Genomic DNA, 19,852 nt, shown 5'->3' with positions numbered 1-19,852 from the left:
AATTCAACATTATTAGTGTTGAAACATCAAGCAAATCGTGAAATTAGTAGCCGAGACCAAAATACTCATGAATTCGGAGATGACGTATTAGTTTCATCAGGTAAAAGGTACTCCACGCTATGGATAGCAGTACTGTTGGCCTGCCACAATCCACTTTGTTAAGCAGAAATAATTTTTTGATACGGAAAGCAAGGCTAAAATTCGTTTTTCGCGAAGATCATATTATTAAAAAAGAAATTCTTACTTTCTCCAGGTCTCGTGGAGAGAAAGCCTCTTCGGCTTTGTTTTTTTGATTAATTTTCAAAAATCACTTTTAAAAGGTATTAGCTGACAAACGATATAATGATTTTGCCTAACCAACAAATACAACCGAGCACAAACGGATAATGAGTTACCACAAAACCGCCACAACACGCCAATAAAAGGATGAAACAGTTTAATGTGCAATCCAAAAATATTTTTCCACTGCTTTGAATTTAACACAATTGGTAAAAAAATTAGGAACAATACTTTTTTCGATAAATTAAATTTAAACTTTTATTCATTGTTTGTTTGTTTGTTTGTTTTTTTTTTCATTAATTTTAAGCAACAAATTTAGGTAAAAGATCAGATTAAATATAAGAAATTTTTTTATTTTTTTTTTTTTTCAAAACTAACTGACATCTTTTGGAATTTCGCATACGAAAATATTTTTTTTTACATTTAGATTATTCATTAAAAATTTTACAAAAAGCGCTCACATTCCCTTCCTACCATGAATTTCTATTGTTATTTTTACTAGAATGCGACAGTATGCCAGAATGCCACACGATCAACGTAGAAAGCTATTATAATATTAACATATAAATGGTCATCATCATAAAATATTATATTTTCTACAACATAGACTTGCACGAACAATGTGCTAGAGAGCCTTTTGTAAGTCCATTTGCTCAGTTTTTTGTTGTTGTTGTTGTTCCTTCGTGCACATAGGTACCTTTCGTCGTCGCCGTCATCGTACTACTCTAATGTTGGCGTCCAGTGCAAACACATTTATTGAGTTGTCCAATAAAATGATAGTCAACGTTTAAGTTCAATATTAGTTTTTCTCCGACTTTGGTTTGAAACTGTTGTCGGGATAGTATTTTCGGTTGTTTTTCTATTTTTATACCGTCTACTTGATACGTAGATATTAGTTGTGATTTTTTTGGGCGAATTTTTGTAAACAGACGAGAAAATGGAAGGCGGCTTAAGTGCCTTTTATTGTCTTTACCTTTTCTTGCTAATGGAGATGTCTGGTATAATGGGACAAAATGTGAGTTTTTTTTTTGTTCGGGAATTTTCTAGAATAACATAAAATATTTAAAAAAAGGCAAAACCATCGTTTAAAGCGGAAGCTCCCAATATCCTCTGTAGTACCTCAAGTGCATTGCCAACAGTTTTCAGCATCAAGTGAGTTTTTTTCTTCACATAGTAAAAAATCTACGTCTCATCGAGTCGTGAAAAATTTGAGGAAAAATTAAAATTTTTGGTTTTTTGAAGCACTAGAAGGTTCGGGAATGTGTATTTTTATACTAATCCTGCTGAAAAAAAAATTCGAAAAAATTCACCCAATCTTTAATTTTAGGCAATTTTGTGGTTTTTGATGTTTTTGAAAAATCGTAGAATTTTTTGTTTTTGAAAAATAATTTCAAGAATCCCAAAATTACTCGAAAATCGAAGGTTGAATGATTTTTTTTAAATTTATTTTTTGCCTCAATTGAATCAATTTTTATTATGAAACTAATTCAAATCCTTCGCGAAAGCTAAAAAATTTGATTTTCCACGACTTGCACCGCGAAACGTAAATTTTTTACTGTGACCTCGAGTAATTTCTATTCCACACATTGTTAACATTGTTGAATAATTTAGTCCTGAATGCATATGGATGCATTCTCACATTCACTACTAATTCCCTTTTTTCTATTTCTGCCTTCATTAAAAATGCATTTCAAGCTTGGTTCCCGCCACGTCAGACTTAAAGCTGAAATATCACATCAAAATCAGCTACGAATATTCGATGCCGACCAAAACGCAGCACCATTCGCTCTCATTATGGCGCACAATCAGGACCTTAGAACAGCAATTGAACGCTCAAAGGACAATGATTGATGCACAAAACAAAATCGATATTGCAACGGCCAGTGTAAGTGAAATTATTTTTTTTTTTACGGAGAAAAGCCTTTCGTGCGGCAATACACAACAATAAATTTCGTTGCACACAATATGAAATATTTAATTGAATGGAGAGAATTCCAAGGATTATTTTCATGTGAATCTCTTTGTTGCCGTTCCAGCTGACACCTGGAGTAATTTATATGTTTGACATAGAAGCTGAAGGCATGGATGGCACGAAGAGTGATGTCGAAAGATTTGTCTTGGACTACAAAGATGGTACTTTGTATCGCATGTGTCGAGATGAGGGAACGACAATTGCTCCGGCAGCTCCGACACCAATGGCAAGTGAGAATAGTAGTAACATGACAACGCAAAGCATGGCACCTGTCGTGACGACATTAGCACCTCAAGTGACGTCGGGAATGCCAACGGATGTCGTTAATGAGATTAATTCGAGTGATGCCAATAATGAAAATGTGAGTTTTTTAAATTTTTATTCATCTAAAGCTCCAAAAAAATTTCAAAAAATAGGAATTTTAAAATTTAATTCAAAATTTTGGTTTTGCATTCTTTTATGAATATAAGGGCAAACAAAAAATTACTCAAACTAAAATTTGAAAAACTTGGTTTTTCACTCGTTTTTGGAAAATTTCATTTTTTTTTATTTAATACGATATTTAAATTTGTTTTATTTTAAGAAGATTTGGTTTATGTCAAAAAATCAATTAAAAACAATTTTAATTATTTAGACTTTTTGATTAACTTTTTTACTATTTTTTTAATATTTTTAAAATATTTTAAACCTAAAATTCAATTCAAAAAATTTAATAATTTTTTTTCTTGAAAAATAACAATCGAAGAATTTCTGAAGATTGAAAAAAAATTGACTTAAACTTAAACTTAAAAATTGAGGAAATAAATTAATTATAAAACTTAAGATTAGTGGATTAATTTTAAATTTTCAAAATATTTTGACTGCAGATTAAGTTCAAGAATAAGTCCAAAATCAATTCGACTTTGATTTTTCGAACATATTTGAGATTTTTTTTTGATTTTTAAATATATTTCGCAAATTAAGATTTATTGACTTGATTTGACTTAAAATATTTATTTTTGCACTGGAGGTTACTTAAGTCAAAATAGTTTTTAATTAATTTTTTCATCCCTTTTTTTATTTAGAGAAAAATTGTTTTCAGAAAATCTATTTATGTTAAATTTAACATTTCATTACAAATATTTTTCATAATCGAAAATTCGTTCTCGAAAATTGATTTTTTAATTTCCAAACAAAAAATATGCTATTTTTAATGAAATTTCTACTTTTTTGAATTTTTTGTTTCTAAGGTAAGTTTAAAAATCATATTTTAACATTTTTATTTAAAATTTTTTTGGTATCAATTTCAGTTAACGGAGGAGATATCAACAATTTCCCTCTCTGGTCCAAGTAAAATTTATGCTCACGTGCCTCTCGTTGTTCGAGCTTTTCCCAAATTCATCGGAAATATTAACGAATATTACGTGAGTTTTTTTTTAATTTTCTTATTTTTAAACTTTAAAAATATATTTTTTAGATTGAATGGAAAGTCAATGATCTCCCGCCCGAAATCCGAAACATTCTCGCCATCAAAGGTTCTCTTCTCACAATTCCTCCGTATTCTTTGTTTCCCGGGAAAACTTACACCATCGAAGCCAACTTAATGGACGCTTCAAATTCGGAATCTGTTGCATCCGCAAATCATTCGGTCACCATCGAACGTCATGAACTCCTTGTCTCGATGATCCCTTCGAATGCATTGATTGGCGTGGGAAGAGCAATCGACATCGAATTAAAAATTCAAGACTACAACCTCAATGGAGGCCGTTTCAAAGTAAGTTGCATTCGACGATGCATGTATCGTGTCACAATTTATCGATTGCATTTTAAAACAGATTCAATGGCGTTGCGTCATCATCGAGGAATCATCGGAAGCGGAGTCCTTATGCGATCGTTTCAATGACGTCTCGGAGCCGAAAAAGTCGATTGTTTTTACGAAAGCTGGCTTGTATCACATGGAGGCGATTGTCGTGGACGAATTAAATTTAACGGCTGAAGCAATGTCGACGATCGAAGTGCGAAATGAAATTATTGCGAGAACACAAATCGATGAAATGCCCAAAAATCCTGTGGATATCACGAAATGGGTCCGCGGACAAGCTTCGATAAGTTACGTAGTGCCAAAATGCGTCGCAAAATGGTCTTTTGTACAAAAAGAAGGTTTGCCTATGAAAATACTTCCGCGATTTCAGGCATTGGAGAAATTATCGTGAACGACTTTGAAGCGAATTTCTTGAAAGGCATGAACGATTACACAAACTCGACGGTGACGAAACACGTTAAACTCCATATTCCGCCGCCGAAAGAATTTTCCAACTGGAACGGCTTAAAAGCTGACTCAAAATATCGCTTGAGACTTCAAACGAGTTGCCCGGAGCCAATTGACTTGGATAACCCGGCAGCAATAAACAAAGCAAAAAATAACTCAAAACGAATAGAATCCTTTATGGAAGTCGATTTCGAGACAAATGGACCCCCAATGACGTCACCTATGGATGTTGCACCAGACAATGCTTTGGCATTATTGACTCCTGTCGTGTTTAATATTCCCCCTGCTGAAGACAAAGATGGTCCGTTATTTTATTCAGTGGGAATTGTTGTGGATGGAAAGCGATTGGTGTTGGAGACGGGATACGATTTGAGAGAAATTCGATCACAAATTCCTTTTAGTGGTAAGATTTTTGTGTTTTTGATGAAGTTTTTGTTTAATTTGGAAAAATATTTTTTTTTATAGAAAAACCAATTGAAACGTTTTATAAAGTTTGTGATATTTACAAAGCTTGTAAGGTTCAAGAAGGACCAGAAATAACAGTAAAAATGTCATCTGAGATCAATTTTGATTTTTCACGAATGCAATTGGATGCGATAGAGTCAGGACTGGATCGAGGCGAATATAATTCATCGTTGAATAATATTTTGATTGTTGGAATGACATTAAAGGTGAGTCTTTTTAAACATTTTTTAGTTAGTTTAAGTAAAAAAATATGTTTTTAAAATAAGAAAAAATGTCAAAAATATATGATGATTGAAAAAGATTTTCCTTCTACGTGTTCAAAAAAAATTTTAATTTGGTTAAGAAAAAATTACTTTTTATTTATTTTAAAATTATAATCATGAAGGTTCATAAATAATCATAAATTTTTTAATAATGAAATTTTTTTGACTAATCGACCACAAAAAATATTCAATATTGACAAAAAAATCATGATTTTAGAAATTAAAATTATTTTTTAAAGTTTTTACAGAAAAATAGGTATTCGTTGAAGAATTATTTACTTTTTTTTACGCAATTTTAATATCGCATAATAAAAGTGTAATATTTGAAATTTTAATATTGAAATCAAAAAAAAAATATTAAATATTTTAATTAAAGTTTTTAATTTTATTTTTATTAATATTTTTATTATTTTATTAATCATTTGATAAAAATAGATTTTATGTGAAAAATTGCAAATTTCTTAATTCAAAAGTCATTTTAATTTTTTTTTGAGCTAAATAATTTTTTTAAGCTTAATTTTTAACGAGACAAAATCTCTGATTTTTACCATTTTACTTTTTGACGAGAAAGTCAGAAAATGGGAATTCTAATTAATTAAATATAAAAATTTTTCTATAAAAATAATTTTTTTTTATATTTAAATTTTAAATAAATAAATATTTTGAATTTTTTCTCTGTAAGCTATTTAGCGTTTTAAGTAGCGAGAAGCGTCGTTGATTTTTAACATTTATTTAATTTTAATTTATATTTAAATATATTAACTTTAACTTAAATGTGATGAAAAATCTCCTAAAATAAAAATTCTTGAAAAAAAATAATTTTGGTCCCGTGACCTAAAAAAAATCTTCAAAATTTCAACAGGAAACGTCATATTAAAACGAATTTTTAACCAAAAAAGTTTCCATTTTATATTTAATTTTTGTTTTTTCCCCTGAATTTTAACAAAAAATAAAAAAATAAAAAAAAAACATTTAAAATAATTCTATTTTGCTAAAAATTTTGAAAATAAATTTTTGAAAATTTAAAAACAAACGAAATATGAAGCTTTATATTTTGAAAAAAATCCATCGTAAGAACCTTGAAAATCGTTTTTGCCGTTTCGCTCAAAATCTGCTTTGGCAAGGTATGCGGTTTTTTCGCCAAAACATGCAAAATAAAATTAGGCTCAAAATTCTATTAAACAGATTTCCCTATTATATTAAAACGATTTCCCTATATTTATTTTCTCATAAAAAAAACGATTGAATAAAAATATGCATTTTAATTTTTTTTTTGCCAAAATTTGTCGTAATATTTCCCAAAAAGGAAGAAAAATTAAGATTTTACTAGAAAATTTCCGTATACTTTTAACGATCAAAGGTCGCTCACCTCTTCGGAAACCTCTTTAAACTTAATTAGCCTTTTTGTGAGGTAAGCGTAAGGTAATCAAATCACAGACAAATCTGCGCCTAATGTAAAGTCATTCAAGATTAATGAAACGTTTTGACATGTTCCCTTTTCGAACATCCTTCTTGCTCCTGCCAAGTAAAAAGTAAACGTTAAAGGGTAGGCAGCTACTAGACAACAAAAGCAGACAAAAGGTGTTATAATGAGAAAGGACCAAAGAAACAATAAAATGGTTCATCTCCCAACATAACACAACACGAAAACAAATCCTCACCGATACACAAAACTTCAAATTAATTTCCTTTGGGCAATATAATCGCATTACTTATTTATCATCCGGCACCTTCAACCCTTTTTGTTGTTGTGCGAACGTTTTCCCTTTAAAATTCTCTGTTTTGTATTTGCAGCACTTGCCTGACGACCGTATCTACAAGGAATTTCATCAGAACATCATTAAACTGATAAAGGCCGAGTCGAAGCGGATCCACAAGACATATGACGACAAGTCAATCTACATGTCGGACAAGGAGTTATTCGATTACGTGCAGAATGTGAAATTAATTTTGGAGACATTCGAAATACGGGACCGTGAATTGATTCAGGAGCTGTTGTCGTTGCTGGAGAAAATTACCGCACTGAAGAACGAGGAAACGGTCGCTCGTGACATTAAACGTCGTCGTCGGAAGCGCCAAGTTACGGAAAGTCCCAAAAGTCCCGTTGTCAAGGAAGCTGTCGATCTTTTAAACTTGATGGACCCGAATTTAGTCATGGAAAAATTACGTTGGATGTGTCTCGATAAGAAAAGCACCGTGGAAGTGAATAACATCGAATATCACGTAATCGCCTTCAACACTTCTGATATTCCTGAAAAATTCCGAGTTCCCAATAAGGGATCCGGTGAATGGACCGCCACTGTCGTTTTAAAGAATTTGTACGATTTTGACAACAATTTCGAATATTGCGTTGGAAGTGCCTTCAATCAAAGCGAAATTCCTGTTTACAACGTTTTTCTTTTCTCGCGAAATTTAATTGCGAAAAATTTCACGTTTGAGTCGCCAAAGGAAAAATCCTCGATGGACATTGCCATTCACTTGAACAACACGGTAAAGCCGGAAAATGTTGCATGCGAGATGTTCGTGAACGCAAAGTGGGATGACACAGTTTGTAAGCCATCGACTCTTATTTCGCCAAAAACGCTGACATGCACATGCGACACGAACGAAGCGTTTCGGGTGAAATTTGTTAAAGCACGACCAACGCAAGTCACGGAATCAGCAGGAGAAAGTCTCATACCACCAACGGAAATCACAAAAAGTATGGAAGTGACAACGGAAAAAATACAAGTAACGTCGCCAGTGGAAGCGAGTCCCGTGCCAATAAAGACGCCTGAAAATGGAGCAGCGGGATCGACATGTAAGTTTAAAAATATCATTTATTGGAATTGGAATGTTTAATTATTCAGATTTAAAATTGATCAAAAATGGGTTGAAAATTCATAAAATGAATTCCGACGATGGGGGGAGAAAGTAAACGGCAGAAAAAAAAATGTTAAATTTTGAACTGCTTTTAAAGAAAATTTTGATCTTTTTCAGAAAAATTTAGATCAAAAATCAGATATCCCAATTGCGAATTTATCTGAAAATTAGGTGGGAGTAAAACTGAAAACATTTTTGAAAATTCTATCCGATAAGGGCCGCTCCAATTTTTTTTTCTGTGTTTTTGTCCTATGCCCCATTTCAAAAGCCGAAAATCCAATGGGACAAAATAAAAAAAAATTAAAAATTTCATCAAAATTTACCATTTTTTTGGTATTTTTCCATATTTTTTAAAGAAATTTTTAAAATTTTTGTATAATATTTTCAATTTTAATGAACTTTTGTATTGGAATACAAAATTTAACATGAATTTTCTTTTCTAAAAAAATCAAAAATTAATTATTTTTCAAAATTTTTTGGCAGTTATTTTTATGAAATTTTTTATTTAAATTTTTGAGTTGAAATACTTTTAGATCAATTTTATATCATCAAATATCAATGGAGATACCATAAAAACATCTAAAATATTCATTAAAAACCAACGTTTGCTAAAATTTTGGCATTTTGTATGAAAAAGTATTTAAAAACTTTTTTTTATTATTTTGCCCCCCATTTTTAAAAAAATCTTTTGGGACAAAAACATCGAAAAAAATTGGAACGGCCTAACTAAAATTTTTTTTAAAATCAAAAATTGTTTTTTTCTCATAGTGGCAACTGTCGGTTACTCCGCTCTGGGACTTTTAGCACTCGGCGGAATTTTCGGAGCAATTTCTCTCTATTTTTATCGTCACAGCAAAAAAAGAGGAAATTCCTTTGCTCTCGATCTACAAGCAATCGTAAGTTTTTTTCCATTACATTTTTTTCCTTTGATTATAATTTTTCTTTTTTCATTAACAGGCAGCAGAAGCTCGTACCAAAACACCTGGCATAACTTATTCACGATTCCAAGATGAGCATATGATGCAAGGGGATCACGTCAATTTCACATCATCAAGTTAAACGGATTGCATGAGCAACCATGAGAAATGTTTCATTTTTCACACAAAATTGTGATAAATTAATGGGAAAAAATATTTAAATTAATACTGTGCGCATTTCTGATGCGATTTTAATCATAAATAATAATAAAGTGGTAAATTGTATTTAAATCAAATGGAAATGCGTCGGACCCAGATAATAAATGCTTTTTAATAGTTAATATAGAAACGATTTTTTATTGCAACTTACCTTTAATTTTTTTATTAATCAATTTTTTTAATCAAATCATTAAAAAAAATATTTAAAAAAAAATAAATTAAACACCAATATATTTTCATCATATATTTTTATTTACTTTCATCATTTTTATTCCATCGTTCTAATATCTTTTCCTTCATTTTTTTTATTTAATCAACTTTTTTTTTGAATCGAATGTTTTACGTTTAATTTTATTTTATTTATAATTATTTTTTGTTCTTCTGTGAATATTTACCTCAAATGAAAAAAATATCAATAAAGAAAGTTACAACAAGCAATTGCTTGATTTTTTCTATAAACTATATTTTTCTTCAATTTTCAATTTAAATATTCACGACACTTTTAGAAAAACTTTTTTTTTTAGCTCTCTTGATATTTTATTTTTCCTTTTTTTTAAATCTAGCATGCTCAATTTGAAATTCTAAGTTTTTATTTTTTTAAAAATACGTTTTTTTTTGTTGTTATTTAATTTTATTATTCGCTATTTTTATTTAATTTTAGAGATTTTAACAGTTTTTTTTTTGTCTAAAGTTAAACTTTTATTATTTGTTTATATACCGTGATGGACTTGTATTTTATACTATTTTACTTTTAATTAACATTTGTTCTTCTTCTGTTATTATTTTTATAAATTTTTAACTTTTGGACAGTCTAGTGTATTTTTTTTTTCTTTTTTTTTATTTAGTCTGCTGAGCTTAAAACAAACAGAATTGAATTTTTAAATGTTTGTAAATACTCCAAATACATTTTTTCATAGTTTTAATACAAAAAAAGCTCTTTCTATTGCTATTTATGTTCTGATTTTATTTTTTTGTATCAAGTAGCTACTTTTTTTTTGTTATAAATTTAATCGTTTTTGTTCGGTTTATATTTTTTTTCTTGTGTTTTGTTTGAACATTTATTCTTTTTTATTATTTGTAAGTTATATATATGAAGAAATAATATGTTTTATATATTTTTAATGTTATTACTAAAGCGAAACATTGATACGAGTGAAACGTTTTTCATTTTTTTTTTCATTATTTGAGAGTGTGTGTGTGTGCTAAAGTCAATCTGTGCCAAGTTTAATATTGAATTACTGAGTGCACCTTTTCGTTTATATGTATTTATATATATTGTTACATTATTATCAAGAAGATGAGAAAACTAAGGAAAAAATGTAATCGGAAAAGAAGTGGAATGTGTTTGTCTGTGATAAAAAAAAATACGTTTTGATGATTGCGGTTTTTCTTCGTATATATATGTTTGATATAAGAAAAGGCAGCAGAAAGTATATTTTTTTTATTATATCATAATATATATAATGTTTATTTAAAGGATTATTTATTTTTTAAAGTAAATATTTTTTTAACATTCATTTTTTTAATGTTATTTATCGTTAATATTTATGATTTTATTTTTTAACTCCTTTTTTGATATTTTTTTTTGTATGCAGTTCTAATGTTTTTGTTTTGCAATAAATACCTTCTTATACAATCATTATATACTAAGTATTATTATTAATATTACTTTATACTCATTCATAATTTAAAAGGCATTAATAGTGTACTTTATATATATTTATATATAAAATATACCTATATATCATTCTTATTATTTTTTGTTACTTTTCTAGCTATATAGCATTAATACATTAATGTCATGAGATTATTCAACGAAATACAAAAAAAAAATTTTTTTAGAAGCTCGTTTCAAAATTAAAGTATTAAAACGTAATTAATTAATATTTTTGTGTATTACACGTTTATTTACTTCGAAATCAGCTTTGGTTGTCAATTCCCTTCTCTTATTATTTTTTCAGTTTATTCCTTCCTTCATTGTTACAATCATATATTATTAATTATAATTAATAAGTTATACAAAAATAAATACAATATCATCCTTTTATCATATTTTTTTATAGTATTATATTAATTTATACTTTTTTATTTTGATCGCTAGTAATGAACGTTTGAACACAAAAATCATCTTTTCCTTTGATTAATTTTATTTTTAATTTATTTATTGTAGTAATAATAGTGAAAGTTGACTAATTTTCATCATTATTATTTTTTTTAAATTTTATTATGTAACTTACTTCGAATCCTTATACATTAAGCATTATCATTAATATCTATACAATATATATTATATAATATAGCAGAGCGTAAAACTTAAAAAATTTAACACCATAAGAGCTAGCTAATGATAAGATTTTTTTTTATATTTTTCTCGACTTTCGTCTTATAAGAATCAGAAAACAACAAAATGCAAAAGTTTTGAAATGAAAGAAGAAACCTGATTAAAAATGTTAATCAAGTAAATATTCATTGCGGAAAACTTAAGATGATCATTATTATTACAGTCCGTCTCTATTCTATGTTTTATTTATAAAATGTACAATTGTACAACGAAAAAACACGGGAAAAGGAGAAAATCTTGAGGTAAGCTGTTAAAAGTTTAAAAAGGGGTTATAAAGATAAATAAATATAAAAAGAGGAAAATGTTGGGTAGATACCGTCACATCGACACAGAAAAATATTTGCGAAAAGTCACGTAAGGGGATTTTTCTTGCAAATTTTCTTCGTTATTTGTCGTCGTTGTCGCGGTATAGACACGAAAAATTTCACCAAGTTTTAATGTATAGAATAGAAAGTTAATTATAATTAGGAAAGCACATTAATATAAAGCACTACGGACAAGAAGCACTAAGTAAAGTTTCTGCCTTGCTCTTTTTTTTTATTATTTTGAAGTAATTTTTTATCATAATAATATATTTATTTTTTCATAGTTAATAATTTTATTATTTGTTTAGGTAGCGAAGTAGACGTACTATATAGAATTTTCTTTTTAATTCTCATTTTTTTTTATTTTTTTTCTATATTCTACATACACATCCTGCTTTAAATATTTTTTTGAAGAAAAATCGATTTTGGGGATTTTTTATTTAACAAAAAAAAAATAAAGTTTGAAAACACGTCCTTGAAACATTTTTGCAAAAGAAGAAAAACTTTTTCAAGTCAACTTTTGCTGTGATTTAATGAATTATGCTTCGGTGACTTCTTTCGCACAGAAAAAATGTTTGGCCATTCATTCATTATCAGTCGAAAAATACCTGATTCGACCCACATTTCATAACAATAATTATTGTACGTGCAAAACTTGTACAAGAAAAAAAAATATTTGTTTGTTTTCACGAAAAAAAAAAAGTTTTCTTGACGTGCAAATATTTTTTTTGTTGCTCATTCTACTAAGACAATAAATCTTCTTTAACAAAATTATTATAATAATGAATGAACAACTAAACAGGAGTTTTTAAGCCAATAAGTTTGTCATGTCATTCACAAGAAAAAAAACAGAAAAATATCGCAATAATAATGATCAATCGTTCCAATTTATTAGCATTTAGTCGTCAGAGAAAGAAGAAAAAAAAAACAAAAATCGTTGACAAGAAAAAAATATTTTTTTTTATCGATATACGGCAGTTATTATGCTATTTCTATCTACAAAATGATGTTTCTCTCTAGAAATATGTATATTTTTTTTAAATATTTATTTTTGTCAACTATTTATCAGATTCTCAGACAATCGATCGAACAACGTGATTTCGTGACGTGAGAGAGGTTTACTGCAACTCTCGTTCGAAACGAGTTCAAATAGTTGATTTATGTTTATTTTTTAAGTTTGATGCGCGATTTATCAACAATGATTGTTGTTGTTGTTGTTGCTTTTACATACCTTGGCAGTTGTTATAAATGAGTGCAATTTTTATTTAAATATTTTTCGCTTTTTTTGGTATGTTCACTTCTAGAATCCATCAATTTTCATTCAAGTCAAGTACGGATTATTTGCTTCAAAAATAGGTTTTCAAGGATTTTTACAACGCGTTGAGGAAATAAAAGCACCGTTTTAATCTTTTCGCTTAATTCTTCTTAAATTATTTAATGCAAAAAATAAGAAAAGACTACATAATATTTTTTTTCTTAACATTACTAAGCAAAAAATGTGTCGCAAGGCAAGTGTAATTTTAAAAAATGTTTCATATTTTTTTTTATTTTTAGATTAAAAATTATTAAATTTTTGTAAATGAAAAAAAATATTTTAAAAAATTTTATTTTTTTAATTTTTGGTTTTACCTTTTTCAATTTTTTTTATTATTTTTTAAAAACAAAAACTTGAACAATTTCGATAAAATATTTTTTAAAAAATTTAAATTTTTAAAAAAATTAATTAAAAAATTTAAAAAAACTCTTATGAAAAAATTTTTAATAATTTATTTTTATTTTTTTTAGATATTTTTTAATATTTAGAAATATATTTTTCGTGGTCTAAAAAATATGAAAATTTTTCAAAATCGCACTTGCCTCAAAAAGAATAATATCAAAACATTCTAAAAAAATATCTTATCATGGATGGTGTTTCGTCATAATTTTCTCTTAATCTTTCTTTCTTTTATTATTTTTATTTAAATTAATTACTTTTTTTTCACAATAAAATTAACTTAAATCACTTACATAAAGCACATTCGCGCAATCAGAGTAAATACTAGAGTTGTCATAAATGGTAGAGCTGAACTGATTGTTGTCGTGGTAAGAGTTGTGGCAGTACTGACGCCGGCAACTGTGACATCAGCTTCCTCCAACAAGGGAGTATCGATGACGTGGATGATGCCGTTTGTGCACTCAACGTCGGGCCGGAATACGTGAATCCATTTTTGGTTCCAGTAGATGTAGTAGCCTGCGAAAAATGTAAAAAAATCGAATTATTGACTGGCAATTTTTTTTTGTGCTGATGTGTTTTATTTTTATTTGTTTTTGTTTGCAGTTAAGGTAGGAATTTAAAAAATAAAAAAAGCGTGTCTGTGTGATTTTTTTTATTGTACACGTAAAATTCTCGTAACATGCATGATTTACTCTTAAAATTGGTTGGAAAAGAGTTTGAGTGTGTGTATGTGTGTTTTATTGTTCTTTTGACGCAGTTTTTTATTTCACACGGATAACATAATAAGAGGATGTGATTTGATGGGTACTACTGATTATGTAAGCTCCTTAAAAATGTTCAGTTTTTTTTTATAGTAAAAAAAATCTTGACCAGAAAAATAACGTGAAATTTTTTCAGTGCCACTCAAAGATTTTCTCGGGATCCAAAAATTTAAAAAAAAATAGGTACGGTAAGAATTTTTCAGTTTTTATGTGAATTTTTTTTTTATTTATTTTATTATTAAATTTTATTTTTTTATAATTTTAATTATTTTTTTTTATATTTTTTTAACTTTAAGACATTTAAAATTATTTATTGAAAAATTTTATAATACCAAATTTTTTTCAATTTTTAGAAAAAAATGTTTTGTGTAATCTTTAAATAAAATATTCCAATTTCCATATTTCTATATTTTTAATATTTTTGTTAAAATATTTTTTTTTTGTTTTAAAAAATCAAAAAATTTGTTTAAAATTAAAAAAAATAATAAATTAATTAAATTTAATTTAATTTAAATTTAAAAAAAAAAATTAAAACCTGTTCTGATACGAAAATTATATTAAATCAATTTTTAAAAAATAATTTAAGATTCCCTAAATTTTATTAGGAATTTATTTATTTTTTTTTTTTTGAATAAATAAAATTTCATAAAAATCCTAATTTAGACTAAATAAAAAATTTAAATCACGGACCACGGATCCCATTATTTCCTCTGTTTTTCATGGCCTATTTCACAAATGTCAAAATTAAACGCTTGAAAGAAATGTAAATAAAAAGTAAAGACCGTTGTTCACTTATCACAATCGTTAACATGATTTAAAATACATTTATTTCCAGAAATTTACTTCGAAACACGTAGATGTCAAGCAAAAAACCAACAGAAAAAACTTTTATTTTCTTTGATTTCACTTTAAATTTTTTTTGCGAGAAAATTGTGAGCAATATAAAAGTTTTACAACTCTTACAGATATTCAGCACACAAAGTTACCATAACTTTTCCCCTGGCTTGAATTTAGTAGTACTAAGAGGAACATAATCAGAGCATGATAAAAAAAAACTGAACAAAAATCGACAAAAATGTATGTCTTGTTTGCTTTTAATGGTCCTTGAAGAGTGGAAGATGTGTACTGTGTGTGTTGTCCTTATATAAATTTAAAGTTTGAAATTTTTTCTCTGCTTGTTTTGTAGTGAGGTACTAACAGACAGAATACATTAAAAATCACATTTGTGCCTGGTTGATATGTGAGTATGTGGATTCCAAGTGAGTAACGAAGAAAAGTTGTGCAAGAAAAATAATGAGTTATATTTTATTCATGCCACAAATTGTAAATGGAGAGACAAAGATGTAGCTGACAACAATTTACATTTAAAGTTTCTATATGGACAAAAGGAATTTTCTTAATGTGTCTGGATGTGGTTTATAATGAGATAATTGTTATATATTGTGTTGAGTGTTACTTAATTCCCATGATTCTTACACTGTTGATATTTTGAATTATCATCAAAACTTTTAAAAAAATAATTTTAAAATTTTTATAAATTTTAAATTGATTTATTTTTTTATCTTTGCTGTTTTACGATATTTTTAGTATTTTTCTTGATTTTTAAGAATAAAAAAATAAATTAAAATTATTTTTTTTAATTAAATTTTTTTCTAATTTTTCATATTTTTGATTTAAAAAAAATCATTTTAATTAAATTTATAGAATTATTTATTTTATTATTTTTAAATAGGCTTTTTTTCATTATTCAATTCAGTCAATTGAAAATTTATTATCACTCTTACTTTGTTTTTTGAAATTATTGGACTTTTATTTGAAGCGGCCTTATTGTTACATAAAAATTTGTTATACAAAAGACAATCAAGACAACAGATTGCAAAACTCTTTTTCCCAAATGCATTTTCTCCATTTATATATTTTTCTTTTCAACAATAGTCGCAACGATGGCGAACAAACAATTGAACAAAATTGGTTACCTAACGTGACTTGAAAACTCGCAAAAGTAATTATTTTATTATAACATGGAAGTACTATTTAACTCTTGCCAAAGTAATAAATAAGTAATAATTGAAAAATTTTCAAAAAGGGGAGTCATTGTCGCCTTTTCTCCCCAATACTTAATAATTTGTAAGTTCGAAACAAAAATTGCTTTGTAAAAAAACATAAATTTTCATTCCATATTTCGTTACGGTAAAAATTAAAGTGGAGAAAAAAGGAGGAAAAATAACACTTGAATGCAAATTGCGTCTGGTTATTGTAATAGAAACAACATCAGAATTTATTTGTGCATGTTGTTCCCAGTGGGAAATTTGAGGCTTATTTTTAAAATCATTAGGGCGCAAATTATGCACTGCAAAAAATTGCAGTTGCAAAAATTTTTACTAAATGACATTTTGCGCAAAAAATCAAAAATCATAAAAAATATCATAAATAAACTTTTTTGATTTTACAAAGAAAAAGAAATTGAAAACGCAAAAGGCGGAAAAATTAAAAAAACAAATTTTTTTATATGAATAAAAAAAATATTTAGAATACTACAGTATTTTTCAAAAATTCGATAAAAATATTTATTTTAATTACTTAAATTTATTAAAATCAAATTAATTTTTTTCTATCCTTCCTAAATTTTCTTCTCAATAAATCAATATTCTTCAATTAAACCAATCTTTTCAAAAAAAAAAAATCAACTAGAATCGAGAAATATGGCTGTAAAAAACCATAAATTGCAAAAAATATTGCGCAAAATCTTGTCTGAATGCAAAGCTCCAGCTAATAGATGTGCCGAAATGTCTGGCTTTTCAATTTCTTCTATTTTAAGAAGTCAATTAGGACTTTAACTAATTTTCCTTTTCACTCTTTTAAAAATAAATTTCTCTTCAATTTATTGAACTTGGCTTATTAATCAATCCTCTAAATTTTCTTCATTAAATTCAATAAATCGATTTTTGACAAATAAAATGGACATTGGGGTTCTAAATTTTACTCTTTAAGCAGATTTTTTAATTTTTATTTTTTTTCGAGAAAATTCATAAAATAATTATTGAGTAACTTTACGATTTTTCTGGAAAAAAATAGTATTAAAAAACTGTTTAAAAAATTCAGGGTCTTAACTACAGATCGTATAGGTCTTAAAATAAGCCCCTTATTTACCACAGGGCTAAAAATGTATCTCAGTGAACATGTGCGAACAGGAACACGAGACGAGAGGGATAAGCCGTCAGCTTTACTTTAACATTAAATTGTTAGTTATTGTTCTGTGAATTTCACTTGAAGAAAGATCATTTTTCATCGAGTTTATGTGATAACAAAGGAAACGGATTCCTTTACAGCAATTCATTCACTTCATGAAGTCGCAATGAAAATCACGAGATAAAACTCGGATGCCATGGAAAAATATTTCTAGGAAATTTGTTACTTTAAAGTTTGCGCTTTAAGCTGGAAACTAACACCACATTTTCATTTCTCTCCACAACAAATACATATTTTTGGTGTGTCACCCCTCAGAGACCTCGTGTTGCTTGATACGTGTCTCTACTTTAATTTCAGCAAACAACGTAAACTTTTCCCACTCACGAGTTTCACCGCGAGCCGTGCGTCGAGTGTGTGTTTAGCATATTCCATGAATAATGAAAATAAAAAAAAAAATTGTGTCCGAATATAATGCCCCCATTTTTATGCTAATGCTTTTAAATAAACGCTGCCATAAAACAAAATATATTTCAATAACGCAACGCCAACGACTTTGCCTGGTGGTGGACACCAAGGACATCAGACCATTGTAACCATATTGTCACAAAAAAAACTTATGTAAGAGACCAAAATGTCGTGCATGAAAGTAATAACACACAAAAAAAATCGTTAAAAACTAAGAAAGAAAGCAACTATTGTTACTAAAAACACAATAAAAAAAGAGAGATTCTTAGATGGCGAGTCCTTGTGCTCGATTTATTTTTTTTTGTCGTCGTCAATATGAAGAAAATTTGTCGCGTTTGCCAAGGACACCTAATTATGTGTTTTTTGCGCGCGCCGATAAGCTTCCTGTTTTTTATTGGCGTCAAACGAGATCATCCTAAGTGAGAGTGACACATACCCCGGACAATACTTTCTTCGCTCGAAGCTGTTTGTGGGATTAACATTTCCCATGTTGGCCACGCGCTGCAAACTCATAAATTACATAGAATTTTTATTTATTTTCATTCTTATGCGCTCTATGATAAATTGAAAATCGATACGGACCGAGGATTGTTTATTGCTTGCGGTGGCAAGGCGAGTAAATGTTATAAAAAGGTACTCATGTTTGCGAGAATTCAATTTTAAATGCGATAACAATGAGTTGGATAGAATTGCAATGAATTTTTAATGTTGTAATGAAAATGGAATCTAAAAAATATTTTCTGGACGTCGTCGGCAGATTTCTTGGGAAATTATTGTGAAGCATGAAAATGGTTGAAGAGTTAGTCGCCGTTTATCTAGATGAAGTCTTAAGTCCCGAGCATTGTAAAAATTTTATTTATTAGAAATTGGCTCAAAAAATAATTTTTTTAAGACACTGGCATATTTTTCCAAATTTATTTATTGATTAATTATTTTAATATTTATTTAATTTTTTTTAATAAAAATTTTGAAAATTTTCTAATTGAAATTTTGAGGTTAATTATTAACTTAAAAGACTAAAAAGCTCCCTGCTAGGTGAAAAAAAGTTTTAAAATAGTCTAAAAAAATATTTAAAAAAAAATTAAGCTAAGTCAAGCTTAAAACTTAATTTAATTAATCTAAATTAAGCAAATAAATTAACGAATTCATGAATAAAGAAAGCCATTAGCCTTAAAACCCCAAAATCCGCCTCTGATAGTAAATCCCGGAAATGATTTGTACTTGTGGTGAAAGAATCATAAAATATTAATTTTCTTTTAAAACAGAACTAGATTCAACCATTGGTTTAATGCATTTTAAGGGAAATATCGACTTTAAAAATTTTCTGTCCGGATTCTTGTTATTTTTTTATTATTTTTTTTTTTACAAAATAAATAAATTTAATTCTAACTCGTTAAAACTAACTTGAAATGAAATGATGAAAAGACGCTTAGATGGAAAAAATTTTGCTGTCATTTCAAGCCTCTAGCGTTTTTTTTTCTTTAAAAAAACTTCAAAGACGTGCCTTTTTAATTTTACAGGAAAAACTTTTTATACAAAGTAATAATAATTGTAAATTTCACGTAGCTACAATTTTCTCTATAAGAAAAAAAAAATTTACAGAACATTTTTTCTGCTTGAGGCTGTCATCGTGTGTGTTTTTTCGTATAGAGACAAAGGCGCTTCCCTAATTTTTTTATTACGTTTATTTTTTGAAAATTTATTGAATAAACTCTTGGCAGCAGCTTTTAATTTTTCCCGTAAAATTTTGAAAGCGAAAAATTATGTGAGTGCACAAACATTTCCAAGTGTTACCTTTTTTGAATGTGTGCAATATTATTATGAACGACAACCATCTGCTGTAAATGTATAT

At 27.8% G+C, this 19,852-nt stretch overlaps 3 protein-coding genes across 5 annotated transcripts in view; 2 read left to right on the top strand and 1 right to left on the bottom strand.

Moving 5' to 3' along the window:
* The first annotated feature begins 986 nt into the window (after positions 1-986).
* LOC134834677 (uncharacterized) lies at positions 987-4,902 on the top strand. Its single transcript, XM_063849423.1, has 7 exons — positions 987-1,294; positions 1,352-1,431; positions 1,975-2,164; positions 2,316-2,612; positions 3,541-3,654; positions 3,708-4,004; positions 4,066-4,902. The coding sequence occupies exons 1-7, from the start codon at positions 1,217-1,219 to the stop codon at positions 4,441-4,443; spliced, it is 1,434 nt and encodes a 477-aa protein (XP_063705493.1). The 5' UTR covers positions 987-1,216; the 3' UTR covers positions 4,444-4,902.
* On the top strand, positions 4,473-9,324 carry LOC134835283 (uncharacterized). The gene is made up of 5 exons (XM_063850155.1): positions 4,473-4,902; positions 4,965-5,170; positions 7,022-8,027; positions 8,858-8,985; positions 9,047-9,324. The coding sequence occupies exons 1-5, from the start codon at positions 4,473-4,475 to the stop codon at positions 9,146-9,148; spliced, it is 1,872 nt and encodes a 623-aa protein (XP_063706225.1). The 3' UTR covers positions 9,149-9,324.
* A 4,459-nt stretch (positions 9,325-13,783) lies between these two features.
* Positions 13,784-19,852, bottom strand: part of LOC134833160 (fasciclin-1) — a 70,580-nt gene continuing 64,511 nt past the window's right edge. For all 3 annotated transcript variants that reach the window (XM_063847392.1, XM_063847391.1, XM_063847393.1), the window contains one exon: positions 13,784-14,101. In XM_063847392.1, coding sequence (XP_063703462.1) covers positions 13,875-14,101 — 227 coding nt within the window. In that variant the 3' untranslated portion in view covers positions 13,784-13,874. The remainder of the gene's footprint in view (positions 14,102-19,852) is intronic.

This window comes from Culicoides brevitarsis, chromosome 3 (genome assembly GCF_036172545.1).
Source record: "Culicoides brevitarsis isolate CSIRO-B50_1 chromosome 3, AGI_CSIRO_Cbre_v1, whole genome shotgun sequence".
NCBI lineage: Eukaryota > Metazoa > Arthropoda > Insecta > Diptera > Ceratopogonidae > Culicoides > Culicoides brevitarsis.
Note: the sequence above shows the minus strand (reverse complement) of the source record. Positions and strands in the feature narration are given on the sequence as shown.